A 21558-nucleotide genomic window follows, 5' to 3' on the forward strand; every position below is an offset into this window, starting at 1 on the left:
TGACTCAACCACCATCCCTCGTCATCTCTGCTCGACGGCATGGATGCGAGCGGGGCCGTCGGGGGGATCCCAGTAACCGTGGAAACTTTGTACGCCAACCTCCAGAATCTCCGCATGGCTACGCAAGCCCTGCAAGCGGAAAACCAGACTCTTTGAACAGCCACTCAAGCCTTGCAAGTGGACAATCAGAATCTCCGAGGTCTGATTGCCCAGATCCAAGCCGCTCTGTCCAGGGCGGCGGCAGCCCCGGCCCCAGTCAAGTCTCCTGTGAGGCTCCCTGCTCGTTATGGGGGCCAGAGCGACCAGTTCACCACATTCCTAGCCCAATGTGAGTTATACATCCATGTACGACAAGCTGAGTTCCTGACTGATGACACTAAGGTGGCGTTCATCATTAGCCTCCTGGAGAGGGAGGCAGTAAAATGGGCTACCCCATACTTGATTCGCAACGACCCTGTACTGCGGCACTTTGATGCCTTTAAGAACGTGATGTCTGAGATGTTTCGTGACCCGCAAAGGGAAGAGACGGTTGCCCGCCAACTGGGAACCCTACGGCAGGGAAACGGCTCAGTGGGGGCGTATACCAACGCCTTTCACGTCTTGTCTCAGGAAATGGATTACAACGACCCAGCCTTGATGTACTTTTACTGGAATGGACTTAGTTCGGAAGTTTTGGATGAGCTGGCGCGAGCTACACCCCTTGACACACTGAGGGGCTTGATCCAACTGCGTATGCAAACAGACAGCCGCCTGGAGGGAAGAAAGCTTGAATGTCGGATGGACTCCTCTTGTGCACAGACCGCCGCCCCTCTTCCCTGGGTGCTCCATTTGCCCAACGTGGGAGCCCCTACCCCATCAGGGGAAGAGCCCATGCAGATTGGGGGAGCTAGACCGTGACTGTCAGAGGAGGAGAAGGAGAAGCGAAGGAGAGAAGGATTGTGTCTGTACTGCGGGAAGGCCAGCCATCTGGCCCAGAACTGTTCAGCCAAGGCCGGGAAACCCTAACCGCCAGAAAACTATACATCCCAGCTGTTGTAGAGGCTAAAGAGTTGGGAAGCAGCGCCGACACTAGGCCTCTGCCACGTCCCCTTCCATCCCAAAGTGCTCTACTGATTCCTATCTGGATCACCTTGCCATCAGGGCAAAGGTTCCAGGCTCAGGTTATGATCGACAGTGGGGCCTCCTCTTGTTTCTTGGACAGGGACCTTGCGCGAAAGCACGCCATTCCGACCAGAGAACTGCCCCAGCCATTGGAAGTGGAGACCATAGATGGACGGCCCTTGAAGTCAGGTGGGGTGACCCGGGCGACGGAGAACTTGGTGGTGGACATCCCGGGGCATTGGGAAGGGATGTCATTTTATGTAGCGTCCTTGCCTTGTTTCCTGGTGGTGCTGGGAATGCCCTGGCTGGTTCAGCACAGCCCCACCATCTTCTGGGAGGCAGCCATAGTAGTTTTTACCTCCAAATACTGTCATCAGCATTGTCAGCCCCCGGAGGCACCGGAGATAGCGGCCAGAGCGCTTCCCCCAGAGGGAATAACATTACCCTCTAAGTATGGGGAGTTCCAGGATGTATTCAACAAGAAAGAAGCAGACCAGTTGCCTCCTCACCGCCCCTATAATTGTGCCATCAACTTGATACCTGGGGCACGCATTTCCGCCGGACAGATCTACTCGCTGTCGGAGCTAGAGTTGGCTGCCTTACTTTAGTTTCTGGATACCAATTTGAAGAGAGGCTTCATACGCCCGTCGCAATCCTCTGCTGGGGCACCGCTGTTGTTTGTCAAGAAAAAGGGGGGAGCTCTGTCCCTGTAACAACTATAGAGCCCTCAACCAAATCACTATCCCCAATAGTTATCCCTTACCCCTCATCAGGGAGATGCTGGAGTGGTTGCTGTCTGCCAAGATTTACACGAAACTAGATTTGCGGGGGGCTTATAATTTGGTCCGCATCAGAGAAGGGGATGAGTGGAAGACTGCCTTTAAGACCCGCTATGGACAGTATGAGTATCTAGTCATGCCTTTCGGATTGTGTGGGGCGCCCGGAGTCTTCCAGAATTTTATGAACAACATCTTCAGAGACTATGTGGACCGCTTTATGATAGTGTATTTGGATGATATCTTGGTGTACTCGGACTCCCCTGAGGTACATGAAACACATGTGCATGCTGTGCTGCAGAGACTGCGAGATCACCGTCTTTACGCTAAGTTGGAGAATTGTGGGTTTGATCTAACCACTCTGGACTTTTTGGGGTATCGCATCTCTCCCACAGGAGTGGAGATGGACCCTGCGAAGGTCCGTTGCGTTCTTTCTTGGCAGCCCCCTAAGACGAAGAAGGATTTACAACAGGTCCTAGGGTTTGCCAACTACTACCATTGCTTCATAGCTAATTACTCCAAGCAGACCGCCCCTCTCACAGATTGCCTGAAGGGCTCAGGACCGTTCCGGTGGACGGAAGCTGCGCAGGAAGCCTTAGAAAGACTGAAGCAGAAGTTTGCCTCAGAGCCCATCTTGCAACATGTGGATCCTAGTCTTCCGTTCGTGGTGGAGTCTGATGCATCTGACTTTGCGATCGGAGGGGTCCTTCTGCAACTGACTAGAAAAGGGGGAGGGCTGAGCCCGTGCTCCTACTTTTTGAGGAAACTCACTGATTCTGAACAGAACTACACCGTGTGGGAAAAGGAGCTACTGGCCATTAGAGATGCCTTCGAAGCCTGGTGATATCATCTGGAGGGGGCGCAGCATGAGATCGAGGTGCACACAGACCACCGTAATCTAGAGAGCCTACGCACGGCTCGTAAACTCAATCAGAGGCAAGTGCCCTGGGCTCAGTTTTTTGCATGTTTCCATTTCAAAATCTACTACGTTGCCCAAGCACAGAACAAGTGCGCCGACGCCCTGTCGCACAAACCAGAGTACCTTGAAAACCTCAACCGTACATCATCCCTCCCGAGAAGGGGGTAGTTGGGGCTTGCCAGTACTCTTGGGAGTCAGAATTGTGGGAAGTGCAAAAACAGGATCCATACGTCCAAGCATGGCTCTTGGACCTAGCTACGCAGCCTGAAGCAGTTCAGGGGGAGTTCACTTGTATGGGTGATATCCTATACCATCAGGACTCTATCTATGTACCCCTGGGCGAATTGAGAGCCAAAGTGCTACGTCAATGCCATGACTCCCCCACAGCGGGGCATTTCGGAGTCTTTAAGACTATTCAGTCATTAACCCGAGAATTCTGGTGGCCCAAGGTGAAGAAAGATGTGGAGAACTATGTTCGGTCCTGTCCCATTTACATGAGAGCCAAACATGCCACTGGACAGCTGCCGGGGCTCCTGGAACCCCTCCCCACATCACATGGACCTTGGCAGATGGTCACCATGGACTTTATTACAGATCTCCCTTCCTCTCAAGGGAAGACCACAATTCTAGTAGTAGTGGATACCTTCATGAAAATGGCTCACTTCATTCCATGTTCCGGACTCCCAAACACCCAGGACACCGCCCAACTGAACGTGCAACACGTATACCGGTTGCATGGACTGCCAGACAGCTTGGTCTCGGACTGGGGAACCCAATTTACTGCCCGTTTTTGGCAAGTCTTGTGGCACTTACTGCAGAGTGAATTAAGACTGTCATCCGCACACCACCCCCAAAGAGATGGTCAGACCGAGAGGGTGAATGTGGTTTTGGAACAATATTTACGTTGTTATTTGGGGTACCAGCAGGACAATTGGATGTCCTATTTGCCTCTAGCTGAATTCGCCTATCACAATGCAGTGCATTCGCACACGCAACAGACTCCTTTCTTTGCCAACTTGGGATATCATCCTAGAGCTTTCCCAACCCCTGGAACCCGTCTCTCTGTCCCAGCAGCTGAGGAGTTAAGCGGGAACTTCAAGCCATGCAGCAGTTGCTAAAGGAACAGTTGGACCGGGCCAAGGCGGATTATAAGCGAGCAATCGACCAGCATCGACAAGAGGGTCCCACCATCCAAGTGGGAGATAGGGTGTGGTTGTCTACGCGCTATTTGCCCATGACTGGCCACTGTCGGAAGTTACAAGACCGGAGGGTGGGACCGTTAAAGGTGGAAGCGCAGATCAATCCCGTGGCTTACTGTCAGGCCCAGGATGTGACTCAGGAACCAGACCAACGGCTGTAGTTAATTCGTGTTTTATTAGGGTAATGTCCAAACAAAGACTGCGTTTTCTCATGAAGCAATACAGGGATACAGGTCCTGCGGCATTGGGAGAAAGTTGACAGAGCAAGGGACTTCTTCCCGCCTGTTCTTTAAGAAGGGGCCAAACGGGCGTGCAATCTTTCGCTCCTCCTTAACTGCCCCTCAGGTACTGCCCGCCTTCCCCCCCTTCTCTCCTGTCTTTTCAGCTGTCTGCGTGTGCGCGGTGAGGGGGGAAGCATCACCCCCTCCTCTTCTGAAGTTTCCGATTCCAGGATGGGGGATAGGGGAGGGGCTGATGGTAAACTGTCTCCCCGCTTTTCGGCTGTGAGCAGCCCTCCCTCTTCCCCCTCTTGCTCTGAGCCTGAAAGAGGGGGAGGCGTGAGAATGTCCAGGGAGGGCTCAGGCTCCCCGTTGCTAAGCGACCTTATCACTGGCAGTTCCTCTGTTTCATCTTCACTCCAAAGGGGGGAAGTTCCTCCCCCTTCCCTCTGCCATCCATCCAAATACTCTTCTCCCAACTCTCCGGGATCCAGCTCCCCGGGATTGGGACCCCAGCTCTGCCTTCCGACACCATCCCCCCTCCCAGGCTGTGCCCCCCTCCCCTTGTTTGGCTTGGGACGGTGGAGAAAACGTTGATGGAAAAGTTTTACCAATTCTGGAGCATGCACATCAGCTGCATCTTCCCATGATCTGTCAGCCACCCCATAGCCTTTCCAGTGAATCAAGTACTGCAGCTTGTGGCGTCTGATCCTGGAATCTAAGATCTCCTCAACTTCAAACTCAAGCTGCTCATTTACCAGGAGTGGAGCTCCGGGAGGTTCCTCCGGCCGTAACTCACTGGGAGGGGCGGCTTTCATTAAGAGGGATCGATGGAACACAGGATGTATTTTAAACGTGTCAGGCAGCTTCAGTCGGTACGCCACGGGGTTGATTTGAGTTTCTATTTCGAAAGGACCCACCCTCTTGTCTTGTAATTTTCTACATTTGCCCGGCATCTGGAGGAAGCAGGTGGACAGCCATACCTGGTCTCCCGGTTGAAGGGGGGGGCCCTCCTTTCTGTGCAGGTCAGCAACTCGCTTGTACTCCGTTTTGGCTTCGTTTAACTGCTGTTTCAGTGTCTGTTGCGCCGCTTGCAATTCCTTAAGGAAGTTCTCAGCTGCCGGTACCAGCATTCCTTCTGAGCTGCTTGGAAAGACTTTAGGATGGAATCCATAATTAGCGAAGAACGGGGTTTGTTGAGTGCTGGAGTGCAGAGAATTGTTGTAGGCGAACTCTGCAAAATGCAAATATGATACCCAGTCAGTCTGTTGATAGGACACATAACTTCGTAAATATCTTTCCAAAACGGCGTTCAAGCGTTCCGTCTGCCCATCTGTCTGGGGGTGATGGGCGGAGGAGAGTTTTAATTCCGTCTGCAACTGTTTCCACATTGCTCTCCAAAATTTAGCTGTGAACTGAGTTCCTCGGTCTGAGACTACGCTGTTTGGCAATCCATGCAGCCGGTAGACTTCTTTTATGAATAACTTGGCCGTTTCTTTAGCCTCTAAGGCCCCTGCACAAGGAACAAAGTGTGCCATTTTGGTAAGTAGATCCACCACTACTAAGATGGCTGTCATTCCTTGGGACTTGGGTAGATCAGTTATAAAATCCATGGAGAGGTCCTTCCAGGGTTCGTGTGGGACAGGCAACGGTTGTAACAGTCCTGCTGGTGTCCCTGTTTGTGTTTTTGTCCGCAGACAGACAGAGCAGGACTTTACATAACTCTCAATATCCCGACGCATTTTAGGCCACCAGAAGTCCTTGGCCACGTTCTGAATGGTCTTGTAAATCCCATAGTGTCCCGCTGTGATGGAATCATGACACTGGCGTAGGATTCTGAGCCTTAATTCCCCTTCTGGCACATATCTGGCGGTTTTGAACCATAACAGTCCATTTCTCCAGTGAAAGGTTACTTCTGAGTCTTGACCTTGTCCCGTCTCCTGCTGATATTTTAGCATGTCTGCATCTTCTTGTGCCTTTTTGAGTTCCTCTTCCCATGAAGGCTGGCATACTCCCAACGTTAATTTCTCTGGCGGGATTACGTACTGAGGCTGGTCCTCGGATTCACTTTCTTTGTATTGTGGCTGTCTGGATAAGGCATCCGCTCTCTGGTTTTTGGCTTGGGCATGGTAAGTAATCTGGAAGTTAAACCTAGTGAAGAACTGGGACCATCTTATCTGTCTCTGGTTCAGCTTTCTGGCTGTTTGGAGGCTTTCAAGATTCTTGTGGTCGGAGCGCACTTCAATTCGATGAGAGGTCCCCTCTAGGTATTGTCTCCAGTTTTCAAAAGAGTCCTTGATGGCCAGCAGCTCCTTCTCCCAAACTGTGTAGTTCTTCTCTGCAGGCTTTAACTTCCGAGAGAAGTACGCACAGGGGTGCAGCTCCTTCCCTTCTTGGTCTAATTGTAGCAGGACCCCCCCCGATGGCAAAATCTGAAGCATCTGCTTCCACTACGAAAGGGCGGTACAGATCAGCAAAGCGCAGAATGGGCTCAGTAGCAAACCTTCTCTTCAGCTCCTCAAAGGCCTTGGTGGCGTTCTCTGTCCATTGAAACTTCTTCTTCCCCCTTAAACAGTCAGTCAGAGGAGCTGTTAATTTGGAAAACCCTGGAATGAACTTTCTGTAATAATTGGCAAACCCCAAAAACCGTTGTACATCCTTTTTGGTGACAGGTTGGCCCCAGTCCAATATGCAGCTTACTTTCCCTGGGTCCATCTCCACGCCTTCCGCTGAGATTCGATATCCAAGGAAGTCTAGAGACTTGAGGTCAAATCCACATTTCTCTAATTTAGCATACAGGTGATTGTCTCTCAGTCTCTTCAACACCGTCTTCACATGCTGGTCGTGGTCTTCCTGGTTCTTTGAGAACACCAGGATATCATCTAAGTAACAGATTACATACGTGTCCAACAAGTCTCTAAACACGTCGTTCATGAATTTTTGAAAAATTCCTGGACTTCCACAAAGCCCGAACGGCATGACCAGGTATTCATACTGTCCGTAAGCGGTCAAGAATCCTGTTTTCCATTCATCTCCCTCCTTCATTCTGATCAGATTGTACGCTCCTCTCAAATCCAACTTCGTGAAGATTTTTGCAGAGCGCAGTCGGTCCAGCAACTCTGAGATCAGGGGCAGCGGGTAGCTGTTGGGGATGGTGATCTGGTTCAATGCGCGATAGTCGTTACAGGGTCTGAGTTCCCCCCCTTCTTTTTCACAAACAATAGTGGCGCTCCAGCAGGGGATTGTGAGGGGCATCTGAATCCTCGCCTCAGGTTTTTATCCAGGAATTCCTTCAGGGCCTCCCTCTCATTCTCTGTGAGAGAGTAGGTTCTCCCTGATGGGATGCTGGCTCCTGGCACTAGGTCAATCGCACAGTTGTAAGGGCAGTGGGGGGGTAAAGTCTCTGCCTCTTTTTCATCAAACACATCTTTGAATTCTTCATACTTTGGCGGCAGGGTCACTTGCTTGATCTCTTGCACTGCCCCCGCTAGGGTGTTCTTGATTTCTTCAGGTTGACAGTTCTCCTGGCAATACTGTGAGGTGAACCACACCACCGCCTCCTTCCAACTTATTTTGGGTTCATGCTTTGCTAGCCAGGGCATTCCCAGAATCACCTCAAAGTTCGAGAGATCTGACACGTATAGCGAAATGAACTCTTCGTGCCCAGGGATTTGAAGTTTCACTTCCTCCGTGGCTTGTGTCACCCCTCCTGACTTCAGGGGTCTCCCATCGATAGTCTCCACAGCTAGGGGAGCGTCCAGTTTCCACCGGGAAATTCCATGACGCTTGACTAACTTTGCATCAATAAAATTTGTGGAGGCTCCACTGTCAATTAAGGCAGTGGAATTAAACATCACTCCTCTGGAAGTTGTAATCCGAATAGGCAAGACCAACACCCCCTTTGAGGGAGGTTGGATCGTTGGGGGGCCTTTATACAACGCTGCCCCCAGTCCACCGGCCTGCATGTGGACTGGGTGTTCTAGTTTCCCGACGGCTCGGCTTTCCCCCCTTTCAGTGCACAGTCTCTGGCCACATGGCCCGGCTTTGAACAATAAAAGCATAAACGTTCCTGGCGTCGTCTTTCCTTTTCTTCTTCCGACAGTCTTGGCCTAGCCCCTCCCTGTCCCTCAGTTGCATTACCTGCCATCCCTGCAGTGGGAAGGGTCTTGTTGCAGGATGCCGAGGCTGAGTATCTCGGGACCTCCTGCTTCCTTTCCAGGCGCCTTCCTTCCATCCGGTGATCTATCTGTAGGCATAGCCGGATGAGCCCTGGTAGGTCAGCGGGGGGGGGAGGTCCTGGCCAACTCATCCAGGATTTCAGCATTTAATCCACTCCGGTACATAAACATCAGGGCGGCGTCATTGTAACCAGTTTCCTGGGACAGAATTTTAAAAGCGTTAGTGTACTCGGAAACAGTCCCTTTAGCTTGCTTCAGAGCGCCTAGTTGCCGCGCTACTGTTTCAGCCCTTTGCGGGTCTTGAAACATCTCGGTCATCTCCTGTATAAATCCTCTGTACCTTCCTAAGACAGTATCCTTTCTCACGAGATACGGAGTCACCCATTTTGCAGCTTCTCCCTCCAGGAGGCTAATCACGAAAGCTACTTTAGCCCCATCGTCTGGAAATTCCGTGTGCCTGACATCCAGATATAACTCACATTGAGCCACGAAGGTTGCCAACTGATCACTTTGTCCCGCGTATTTTGGGGGCAATCCAATGGGAACCTTTACTATGGCAGCTGGAGGGGCTGTTCGCATCTGGTCTATCGTGGCCTTCAAGGTTTGATTATCCGTCTTCAGCGCCTTGACTGCTGCTAGCAGGGCTTGAACATCCGTCTGCAAATCAGCTACCTTAGTCCTCAAGAGTTCCACTTCTTCCGTCTCAGAAGTGGGGTTCGTCCCCCCCGCTGCTCCCTTTGACATCTTGTCCCAGTCAAGTGAAGAGAGCGTTGAGGGTGATTTAGGTGGCTCTGTCAAGCTGTCAGGCCCAGGATGTGACTCAGGAACCAGACCAACGGCTGTAGTTAATTCGTGTTTTATTAGGGTAATGTCCAAACAAAGACTGCGTTTTCTCATGAAGCAATACAGGGATACAGGTCCTGCGGCATTGGGAGAAAGTTGACAGAGCAAGGGACTTCTTCCCGCCTGTTCTTTAAGAAGGCCAAACGGGCGCGCAATCTTTCGCTCCTCCTTAACTGCCCCTCAGGTACTGCCCGCCTTCCCCCCCTTCTCTCCTGTCTTTTCAGCTGTCTGCGTGTGCGCGGTGAGGGGGGAAGCATCACCCCCTCCTCTTCTGAAGTTTCCGATTCCAGGATGGGGGATAGGGGAGGGGCTGATGGTAAACTGCCTCCCCGCTTTTCGGCTGTGAGCAGCCCTCCCTCTTTCCCCTCTTGCTCTGAGCCTGAAAGAGGGGGAGGCGTGAGAATGTCCAGGGAGGGCTCAGGCTCCCCGTTGCTAAGCGACCTTATCACTGGCAGTTCCTCTGTTTCGTCTTCGCTCCAATGGGGGGAAGTTCCTCCCCCTTCCCTCTGCCATCCATCCGAATACTCTTCTCCCAACTCTCCGGGATCCAGCTCCCCGGGATTGGGACCCCAGCTCTGCCTTCCGACACTTACAGGCTCGTTACCCCCCACTTTCAAGATGCATCCAGTGTTCCACCGGGTGCTGCTGATGCCGGAAGCTCCCCCCGATCCGCATTGGTCGCAGACTCAGCTGGCCCCTCCGCTCTTAGTAAATGGAGAGGAGGAATACAAAGTGGAACAGATACTGGACTCGTGGAAGTGCCAAAGGCGCCTCCAATACCTGGTTCATTGGAAAGGGTATGATCAGACTGAACGTTCATGGGAGTCAGTGTAGGACGTGCATGCACTGGAGTTGGTGAGAGACTTCCATGACACTTATCTAGAGAAGCCCCGACCGAGGGGTTGGGGGGAGGGGATACCTGGAGGGGGGAATGATGTTGAGCCCAGGGGTGTTGAGCCCAGCCTCTCTCCTGAGGATCAAGGAGGGGGAAGGCATGAGTTGCAGGTGCCTCAGCCGTCAGCGGGCATGGACGATCCATCTGTTGTTGAGTCTAGCCCAGACCTTGAGGAAGAGAGCGAGATAGCCGCCCCGCCAGTTCCCACGGATGGCCCTGCCCCTCAATGGGACAGCACTCAGCCACCAAGCACCCCCACAGAGCCGTTAGGGGAGGATTCCGAAAGAGCAGTAACTCCTCCTGTGCCAAGCAGTATCCTAGAGACACCCAATGCTTCCCAGCCCTCTGCTTCCCCGCCTGCAGATGAGAACCCTGTTTTGTCAGATGAGCCCGTGGAGACTCGCCCCCCTTCACCGCTCTCACAACGTAGGGAGAAGCGGACAGGGCAGAGGGCGTGTGTGCGAAGGAGTGAGAGGTTACGCTCCAAGACCTCTCCTATTTAAGACTGCCGTGCTGTGAATGGGACCTTGAGTCAACTTTCATCACACATTGCAGAGCATGTCTAGAGGGTAGTTAAGGACTTGTAGTGAGTTAGCATAGGATCTTTTCTGTGAGGCACTCAGCCTTTGATGTATCCATTATGTTAATAAAGCAAGAGTTCTTTGCACCCTCGTCTCTGACTTGTGTTTCCCCCTCTGAACTGGACAATTATTAAGACAGTTGACATAGTTCATATTGTCACTTTAAATATATCTGATTTACTTTGCAATTTTAGTGGTTTCCTATAGGAAATCATTTTCTTTTGTTTCTATTTCTGTGAATATGTGAAGTACAACAACACTTTGCAAAACTTACACTAAAAAAAGTCTAAAGATAATTGTGGAATAATGGCACTGACTGTTCTGCAGAATAGTCTCCAGTGGACATCAGGAGTATCTCAGTTTGTACAAGATAAAACAATGGGAGGGGAAATATATTCTACCAAAATTCTAGGTGCGCTCTATGTTTTTAATTGACCACCTTGCCTTAGATGAAGTGGTTTAAACATAGCAGGCTGAAAATATGAATCTTGGGCAGGCTAAGTTTATTATTATTTCCAACAGCTAGAGTCATTGTTTAAGTAGCAACATATTGGAATCAGTCTGATTTTACATCAAACTGCAGTTTCAGAACTGTTAAAGCACCCAAAATAGAAATAGAACATAACCTCCAATTTGAAACACAAAAGGCTGTCTTCACCATCACAAGACAATGACCAATGAAAAGGCTTTGAAATTAATAAAATAATTTTGACACAGATTTCTAGGATGAATAATGACAGAAATTAAATATTCTAGATTAGATTCTCTGGAGAAACATTAGTAACACAGGAAAGAAGCAAAGTAAGAACATCAACAAACATAAAAATATAATTATCTTTGGAGATGGCAGGTGTTGCCACCACTCACCATATGCTCAGAGGCACATGTTGCCAAATTCTTCCAAGCTACACAGCAAGTGGATTGGACTGTGAAAGACCAACCCAAATGGTGTTTGCATTTTGACCAATTTGTAGGGCAGTCCAATATCCCAGAGAGGAGTTCAGGTCTCCTGCTCCCCTGGTGCATTCACTATAGCTGCCCAATTTCCCTGCTTTCTAAAGTTTGATAGAAATACCTGTTGGGTATAGGTACATTCTTAAACCGCAAGGTTTTTTGCCTGTTAGTGAATATACTTCTAATCTGGAACCCATGTGTCTCAATAGGGTAAAATTAAACTTGGATGGGAAGTAAATTTTGGGTAGCCTCAGACATGATGTAGAATGAATAATGCTTTCTCTCACAGTGAACCCATATTTTGTTCTGTGTCACATCTGAAAGGAGTGATTGGGGATTATAACCAACCATCTTGTTCATGCGGAATTTTCCTAGCACCATGTGGTATAGGCATATTTAAAATGTATGTTAGTCACCAAGTTCTAATTTTTATGCTTTCCCAGTAGAAGCTATGCATATAGCTAATCTTCATAGGACAGTCAAATGTAAGCATGAATTGCGTGGTTACTTAAAATACTTCAAACAAGATGAGTGAAACGATTATTGGATTTATTTTGTTTTTTATATTATAATTATAAGTTACAGTTGTACTTAAAGTAACTAACCATGCACACAAAAATAGCATAATTAAGTCATTCAAAAAGAGCATAGCTAAAACATATCAATAAGCAATTCCATTATGTAACAATATATCAAAAACAATTCTATAATAATAAATTTATTGAGGAGAACAAAGTCTTGTGGATCCTTAAAGACAAACCAATTTTATTATGGAACCAACATTTGCAGACCAGAGTCTGTGGCATCTGATGGATTCCTATTCAGAAACACTTATACCAGAATTGCTATTTAAGAATGCAGTTAGACAAAGTTCAAGACATACTTCTATAAGCATTAGCATTTATTCATGAATCCAAACACAAGAGATAAGTGTATACTCAGAGCAGGACTGCAAAACGTAAGCAACCTGGCTGATTAAGTACTTTTCACCTGTGTTAGCAATAATTTCCTACATTTCTCTGAAAGGAACAATACACCACATCTCCCTTTCATATTCTAGGCTATTAAAACATGTATTGGCAAGCAGCCATGTTTCTCACTCAAAGCAGCCCCCCTCCCAGCTCTTATCCCAGCCTTCTTCTTTTAATTTTTTTCACCTATTACCTACAAAAGAACCGATTTTAATATTCCTTTGAACTCCTGCCTAAGCCAAAAATAGGGCTGTCATTTTTGTGTGATGTACACACTCTAGCTGAGTTGTGTGGCATCATCCTTTGTAGTCTGCACCACTTTCCCAGTTCACATAGGAGGGCCAAACAGAGATGCTTAGAGCTTGGTCTTAACAGGATTCAGTTAGATGGTATCTCTCTAGTCAGTGTTGACTTGGTACTCACTATCTCATTTTCATTCGTTAGGATATGTATGTTATACATTGGCTGTGTTTGGGAAAACACGAATCCATGGTTAGTTTATTCTAACTATGGTTTGTTTGTTTGTTTGTCTGAACTCAGCAAACTAAGTGTGGGTTATTTGTTCCCAACAAACCTTCATTGGAAACCATGGTTTGAACCTGGCTTGTGAATCTCAGCTTGCATTAATCATTATTTGTTAATACGAAACTCACTATTTATTTATTTATTTATTAAATTTATATCCCGCCCTTCCTCCCAAAAGGAACCAGTGTGACCAAATAACACAAAAAACACTCTGAAACATATTAAAAACAGACTTTAAAATATATTAAAACCAAACATCTTTAAAAACATATTAAAACAAAACATATTTTTTAAAAAGTTTTACAAACAGATTAAAAAGCAATTCCAACATAGATGCAGACTGGGATAAGGTCTCTACTTTAAAAGGCTTGTTGAAAGAAGAAGGTCTTCAGTAGGTGCCAAAAAGATAACACAGATTGTGCCTGTCTAATATTTACAGGGAGGGAATTCCACAGGGTGGGTGCTACAACACTAAAGGTCCACTTCCTACGTTGTGTGGAACGTACCTCCTGATAAGATGGTATCTGCAGGAGGCCCTCACATGCAGAGCACAGTGATCGACTGGGTATATAAGGGATAAGACGATCTTTCTGGTCCCAAGCTGTGTACACCAAAACCAGAACCTTGAACTTGGCCTGGTAGCTAATGGGCAGCCAGTGCAATTCTTTCAGCAATGGGGTGGCACGTTGGCGATACTCAGCTCCGGTGAGCAGTCGCCCGTCGCATTTTGCACCAGCTGCAGCCTCTGGACCAACCTCAAGGGCAGCTCCACATAGAGTGCATTACAGTAATCCAGCCTGAAGGTTACCAGTGCATGATCAACAGTGTCAGGCTATCCCAGTCCAGAAATGGCTGCAGCTGTCTTACTAGCTGAAGCTGTAAAAGGCACTCCTAGCCATTGAAGTCACCTGGGCCTCAAGGAACATGAGTGGATACAAGAGCACCCCAGACTAGGAACCTGCTCTTTCAGAGGAAGTGTGACCCCATGCAAAGCAGGCAGTTGACCAATTATTCTAACTTGAGAACCCCCAACCCATAGCGCCTCCATCTTGGATTCAGACGGAGTTTATTGGCCCACATCCAGCCTGCCACCAAATCCAGGCACTGGTCCAGGGCTCGCACGGGCTCCCCCAATTCAGATGTTAAAGAAAAATAAAGCTAGGTATCAATTAGCATATTGCTGACACCTCATTCCAAATCTGATGTCCGCTCCCAAGAGCTTCATATAGATGTTAAACAGCATTGGGGACAAGATGGTACCCTGCAGCACCCCACAGCACAACTGCCAGGGGGCCGAAAGACAGTCACCCAATGCTATTCTCTGAAAATGACAGTTGGAGATAGGATCGGAACCACTGTAAAACAGTGCCTCCATCTCACTAAGTCGGCTCAGAAGGATACCATGGTCAATATCGTGGCTTGTTTTGATATTCTATCCCATCTGCCCATTCCCCACAGAGGTATGAGGGAGGAGTGGCTCAAAAATGAAACCATTTAGCGACCCTCACTGGTGCTTTCTCAGAACTCACCCACCATCCTCACACTGCCTGACAATAGGCCCTTGAGAAGAGGAAAATATTTAAAGTAACCAAGAGACTTTTTATTGACATCTATCTAGGAATACATATTGAAAACCCTGTATTGCTCTTAGCAACTATTCCAGATATGTTCAGGTTTGCTGTAGAAGGTGGTTCTTGTGAGTACAAACATGTCCATAGAAAAGTCATTTTATATACCTTTATAGGTAGGGTGTTGGGTGCTACTTAGCCGGTAGAAGGTTCTCTCCAGAGACTGGAAGAGGATAAGAGCTATTTGGATTTTGTTGGGTAATCTGGTGGGAATAAATGCCCAAAATACATTCATATTTGAGTGGAGACTGGGAGGCAGTGATTGCTAAGAGGATGGTGAGAGTGGGGTGACTTCCCAGGAAGCAGGTGCTCTGTAATTGGGGAGCATCCATTGAATTTTCTAAAAAGCATATGGGGCTGTAGGCAGAATTCTTGCAATGAAATATTCTTTTGTTTAGGAGAAAAGCATTGAGAAATAATGGCAAAAAGGCTCTGTGGTGTTCTGCTCTGTGGCAACTGTGAGGCAGAACTCAGGTTGGATGCAAAGCTCAGGCTGTGCTATAGGAGGAGAAGCTCTCTGTTGTTGCTTCAGCAACAGACTGAAACTGAACTTGATATAGTAATAGCAGCTGCAACCCAATAATTAGCCCTGCCTACACTGGAAGGTGTCTCCTCAGTTGAAGGAGCCCATCCTGCTCCAGTAGTCTTCTACTGTGACAGAGCAGGGGAGCCTCTGGTCTCACTGAGACTTCTGCAGTGGAGTCCCCCTTGGGCTGCGGGATGGAGCTCTGAAGCCACAGTCTCACTGGGGAGAAGTACTGTTGGGGCAGGCCCTGCTTGCCCTTCCCTTCTGGTTTGGAGTCCTCAACCGCATTCTGTGAAAAGGGGCAATTTGACTCTGGTTCCCTGACATTGGATGCGTTTCTGGGTTAAGAGAGTGAAGCTTGTTCAGCTTTGGGCATGCCAAGAGCAACCAAAGATCTCTGAGGAGGAGAGCATTCATGTTCCTTGCACCATTTCTGCAGCCAGTCAGTGGTAAGCAAGCAGCTGTCAATTGAGGCCATGTGAGTACTGGACCACTACAAAGGTGTTCGATGGCAGGGGGAGAGAAACAAACCAAAATTAGCAGAAACAAGCTGTGGTCTCTTTGCCCTGGCTTATTAAACAAGCCATAGTTTAAATATACCAGAGTGTAGTGCTGAGTCCAAATTTTAACATTGACTGGATTTTACATTTCTACTTTCTTCAGAGAGGCTTAGATATAAAGTTTGTGGTTCTACTTTTGTTATTTGTGTTCTCCATTATATTTTGCATTTCCATTTTTGGCATGTAAAGACTGCAGGGTTGAAAGGACTTTTTGGATGGAGGGTTCGGCACCAATGTGCCCCCCCTTAAAAATTCCTTTCTTTTCTGTCAGCTGTTTCTTTTACTTTTTTTTTGCACCCAATATCCTAAGGCCCCTCTTTCATATGCATTTGTTTTTTGTCTAAATCAATAATCTTGACCTTTTTTGGTCAAGGTGTCACTTCTTCACTGCTTTCTTTTTACTTCAGTTCAAGTGATGAGTTTCCTAATAATGCTGTGTATCAGCATGAACTTAAAATTAGGAGCAGGCTTGGCTACCTGCAGAAGGAGGTGAAATAGTTTGTAGTGTCCAGTAGCTTTGCCAGATGGCTGTTCAACTACATATTTTGATTGGCCTAAATGTTTACTCATCATATTTGTTTTTGTGGACATGAATTAAAATTTCATGTTTTTTTAGTGGTGTAACAACTACCCTGAACAGATCTCATCTGATCTCAGAAGCTAAGCAGGGTCAGGCCTGGTTAGTACTTGGATGGGAGACCACCTGGGAATACCGGGTGCCATAGGCTTAGAGGAAGACAATAGTAAACCACCTCTGAATAACTCTTACCATGAAAACCCTATAAATATAACAACAACAAAGATTTATAAGGTCACCGTAAGTCATAATTAACTTGAAGGCATATAATAACAACAAACAATATTGGACAACTTTTGTTACTTTTTAATCCTCTGCAAAAAGTTAGCTGTCAACTTAATACCTAGTATCGTCTTACATGCAGGAAAACAGTCATAAAGGTGAGATTGGGTAGAAAAGGAATTGCTATAGCATATTCAAAACTTTTTTTAAAAATTTGTGATTAATAGAAGATCGGTTGTAAAAATGGTGGAGAAACAAATGGACGGTATCCTTCAGTGATAGAATTTGGGAAATATGAGATCCAAACATGGTACTCCTCGCCTTACCCACAAGAATATGCAAGGTAAGAGATGGTTCCTATTTTTTAATTCAGAATGGAAGGAATATATAACCCATTTCATGACAGACACAATTTAATATTGTATTTTTAATTTAATATGATATTTTAAATTTAATATTGTATTTTTAATTCCTCCGGGGGTGGAGAATCTCCAGGCCTATCATGGTCTATCATGGTATTTGGCCATTTTTCCAAATCATTAGTGACGTCAGCTGGAGGGTGGAAGGATAGGGTTTGATCCTGCACTGAACGCGCAGTCCCCAAGATTGTGGGAGTGGGATTTAACCCCCTGCTCATCAGCTGTTCAAAAGCATCCTTTGAAGCAGCATGCATGTGCATGCAAGCTACTTCAAAGAGGCTTTTGCAAAGGATTTGAGACAGCTCCTGCACTCCTGTTTGCTGAAAGGAGGAAAGGGGAGACTTGCAAAAGGTTTTCAAGTCCCCATTCGTGGAGACTTAAAAGGAAAGCACAAGGGATTTTGACAGGTGGGCAGCTCTTCCCACCTGTCAAATTTGGCCTGTGAGGCAGATCCTGATAAGGATCTGGTCAATGGAGCCAAAATGGTTCCTCGCCTCTATTGTAGGGACCTTATGGTAAAGAGTGGAGAAGGAATTTAATAAACAGTAATAATTAAGAATCTCATAGCTCTAAAAACTATTGCTTTATGTCATTTATTAGCAAAGCTTCTCAGATCCATACATAGTGAGGCTGGAACTTTATAACTTCCCGTCCTTTTCTTCTTAGCTTGCATATTGCCCTTGAAGGTGACTATAAAATCAACTTGGTTGTGCTGAAAAATTAAAAGAAGTAAAAAAAAGTGGCTACAAAATAGCCTATTTAGCTATGGGATATATAACATTGCTTCATCACTGAGGAATTAGGGGCCCAATTTCAACTAACATTAGACCTATGTGATGATGAACACATTGATAAGTGCTTGGGCCATCCCTTGACACTGTATAATGGGAACCCAATTACTATCAACATTACTGTTGGCAGAGCTTGTCATATTCTTTCTATGACAATATTGCCTCAAACTTTTGAACTATGAAAATTAAAATTTGACACCAAGAAAAATATAGGAATCAAATGGATTATATAATTGATAGCAGAAGATGGAGAAGTTTCATACTTTCTGTGAAAACAAGACCAGGAGCAGACAGGGCTGTGGAGTCGGAGTCGGGAGCAATTTTGGGTGGAGTCGGAGTTGGTAGAAATGTTCCGACTCCGATTCCAACTCCTTCATAAATGGCAAATGTATATTAACTAGCAATAACAAATTTACTGTAGTAAAATGGTAGCACAAGGCATTTCATCACCACCACGTGAATCCAGAGCTTGGAAAAGTTACTTTTTTAAACTACAACTCCCATCAGCCCCAGGGATTGGGCTCGTGGGAGTTGTAGTTCAAAAAAGTAACTTTTCCAAGCTCTGGATTCACGTGGTGGTGATGAAATGCCTTGTGCTACCATTTTACTACAGTAAATTTGTTATTGCTAGTTAATATACATTTGCTATTTATGAAGGAGTCGGAGTCGGACAGTAGAAAAATAGAGGAGTCGGAGTCGAAGGTCTGGCGTACCGACTCCACAGCCCTGGGAGCAGACTGCGGTACAGATCATGAATTGGTCGTATCGAAAATCAGAATAAAGCTAAAGAAGAAGAACAAAACGAATATAATGCCAAAATACAATTTAAATAACATCCCAGAAGAATATAAAGATCAAATAAGGAACAGGTTTGAGGCTTTAAACTTAGTTGACAGAGAACCAGAAGAACTATGGAGTGAAGTAAGGACATTATCAGGGAAGAATGCAAAAAGACAATACCTCTAGTTAAAAAGAGAGAAAGACCTCAATGGATGACTGAAGAAACTCTTAAAATGGTTAAAGAGAGAAGGAAAGCAAAAGCAAAAGGAGATAGAAGCACAGTCAAAACCCTAAATGCAACAATACAGCGACTAGTACGCAGGGACAAAGAGAACTATTACAATAGTTATTGTATAGAAATAGAAGAGGACAACAAAAGGGTAGATCAACAGCCCTATTCCAAAAAATTAGAGAAATGAAAGGGAAATTTAAACCAAGAGTAGGATGTTGAATAATCAACGTGAACACACTGACTGACGGAGATGAAATAAAAGGAAAATGGAAGCAATACACTGAAGAACTCTATAAGAGATGCAAGGATGACAGATTCATTCATGGCGGGAACTGTATGATGAAGAACCAGAAATTTTAGAATGTGAGGTAAAACCTGCTGTTAAAACACTTGGAAGGAACAAATCACCAGGAATGGATGGCATACCAATAGAGTTGCTACACGCTACTGAGACTGAATCTGTCCAAATTTTGATAAAAATTTGTCAACAAATATGAAAACCTAAACAATGGCCCACCGACTGGAAGTGTTCAATATACATCCCAATTCCAAAGAAAGGGGATCCCAGGGAATGCAGCCTTAATATCCCATGCAAGTAAAGTAATGCTCAAGATTCTACAACAAAGGCTCTTACCATATATGGAGCAAGAAGTGCCAGATGTCCAAGCTGGATTTAGAAAGGGAAGAGGCACCAGAGATCATATCGCAAACATATGTTGGATAATGGAACGGAGCAAGGAATTTTGGAAGGAAATCACCCTGTGCTTTATAGATTACAGCAAAGCCTTTGACTGTGTAGATCAGCCTTTCCCAACCAGTGTGCCTCCAGATGTTATTGGACCACAACTCCCATCAGCCTCAGCCAGCATTGCCAATGGTCAGGAAAGATGGGAGTTGTGGTCCAACAAAATCTGGAGGCACACTGGTTGGGAAAGGCTGGTGTAGATCATGAAAAACTATGGAATGCTTTAAAAGAAATGGGGATACCACAGCATCTGATTGTCTTGATGTGCAGCCTATACTCTGGACAAGAGGCTACTGTAAGGACAGAATATGGAGAAACCAATTGGTTCCCCATCGGAAAGGGTGTGACAGGGATGTATTTTATCACCCTATTTGTTTAATCTATACGCAGAACATATGATACGGAAAGCAGGATTGGACCAAGATGAAGGAGATGTGAAAACTGGAGGGAGAAATATCTATAATTTAAGATATACAGACAATACCATACTACTAGCAGAAACCAGTAATGATTTGAAACGAATGCTGATGTAAAGAGGAAAGCACAAAAGCAGAACTACAGCTGAATGACAAGAAGACTAAAGTAATGACAACAGAAGATTTATGTAACTTTAAAGTTGACAATGAGGATATTGAACTTGTCAAGACCTTGGCACAGTCATTAACCAAAATGGAGACCATAGTCAAGAAGTCAGAAGGCGGCCACAACTGGGGAGGGCAGCTATGAGAGAACTAGAAAAGGTCCTCAAATGCAAAGATGTATCATTGAACACTAAAGTCAGGATCATTCAGACCATGGTATTCCCGATCTCTATGCATGGATGTAAAAGTTGGACAGTGAAAAAAGTGGGTAAGAGAAAAATCAACTCATTTGAAATGTGGTGTTGGAGGAGAGCTACCATGGACTGCGAAAAAGACCAATAATTGAGTATTTGTCCTGTTCAGAGCGGGATTCACGAGGCTGAGATGCAGGTGCAATCAAATCTTGTTTTATTAAAGTAATGAATACATCAAAAGCAGTACGCTTCATAGAAATATCTACGTTAACTCACTAGAAGTCCCTAACTGCACTCTGACATGCTCTGCAACGCATGAAGAAAGTTGACTCAGCAATTCGACCCAGAGAGCTGCAGTCTTAAGTAGGGAAAGTTTTAGATCGTAATCTCTGGCTCCTTCGCAAGTCCTGCATCTGTCCTGCCCGTTTCTCGCGGGGTGATGGGGTGTGTGCTTCCAACGGCTCATCTGAAAGAACCGTCTCCTTAGCAACCGGCTCGAGGTCAGAGGGCGGTGACGCGCTTGAGGTGTCCCGAGAACCGCTTGGTAAAGGGGGAGTCAACGCCCCCTCTGAAGCATCTTCCAACAGCTCCTCCAACCTGTTGGGGGGCAGCGCGCTCTCCGCTTCCGAGGCCGTGCCATCCGTGGGAACTGGCCCGGAGTCAAACTCACTCCCCCTCCCAAGGTCTTGCTCAGACTCAACAATTCCTTGGTCTTCCGTGCCCTCTGACAGCTGGGAAACCTGGAACTCATGTCTCCCCCCTCCCTGGCCCTCGTGGGGAAGCAGAGGCTCAACAGTATTAGAACAAATTAAACCAGAACTATCACTAGAAGCTAATATGACAAAATTGAGGTTATACTTTGGACACATCATGAGAAGACATGATTCACTAGAAAAGACAATAATGCTGGGGAAAACAGAAGGGAGTAGAAAAAGAGGAAGACCAAACAAGAGATAGATTGATTCCATAAAGGAAGCCACAAACCTGAACTTACAAGATCTGAACAGGGTGGTTCATGACAGATGCTACTGGAGGTTGCTCATTCATAGGGTCGCCATAAGTCATAATTGACTTGAAGGCATATAACAACAGTTTGCAATTATGATGTGGCTTTTCTAATTGTGATCACTTTGAACATTGTTG

General features: G+C 46.4%; 1 protein-coding gene across 10 annotated transcripts in view; it reads left to right on the forward strand.

Annotated features, from left to right (window-relative positions):
• The window catches only part of KAT6B (lysine acetyltransferase 6B), a 214908-nt gene that overhangs the window by 117893 nt on the left and 75457 nt on the right, over nt 1-21558 (forward strand). For 9 of the 10 annotated variants that reach the window (XM_061634850.1, XM_061634852.1, XM_061634851.1 and 6 more), the window contains one exon: nt 16901-17016. The exons of the other annotated variant lie outside the window; for it this stretch is intronic. In XM_061634850.1, the coding sequence (XP_061490834.1) occupies nt 16901-17016 (116 nt within the window). The remainder of the gene's footprint in view (nt 1-16900; nt 17017-21558) is intronic. 10 annotated transcript variants of the gene reach the window in all.

The sequence above is a fragment of the Rhineura floridana genome, chromosome 7, assembly GCF_030035675.1.
Source record: "Rhineura floridana isolate rRhiFlo1 chromosome 7, rRhiFlo1.hap2, whole genome shotgun sequence".
Taxonomy (NCBI): Eukaryota; Metazoa; Chordata; class Lepidosauria; order Squamata; family Rhineuridae; genus Rhineura; species Rhineura floridana.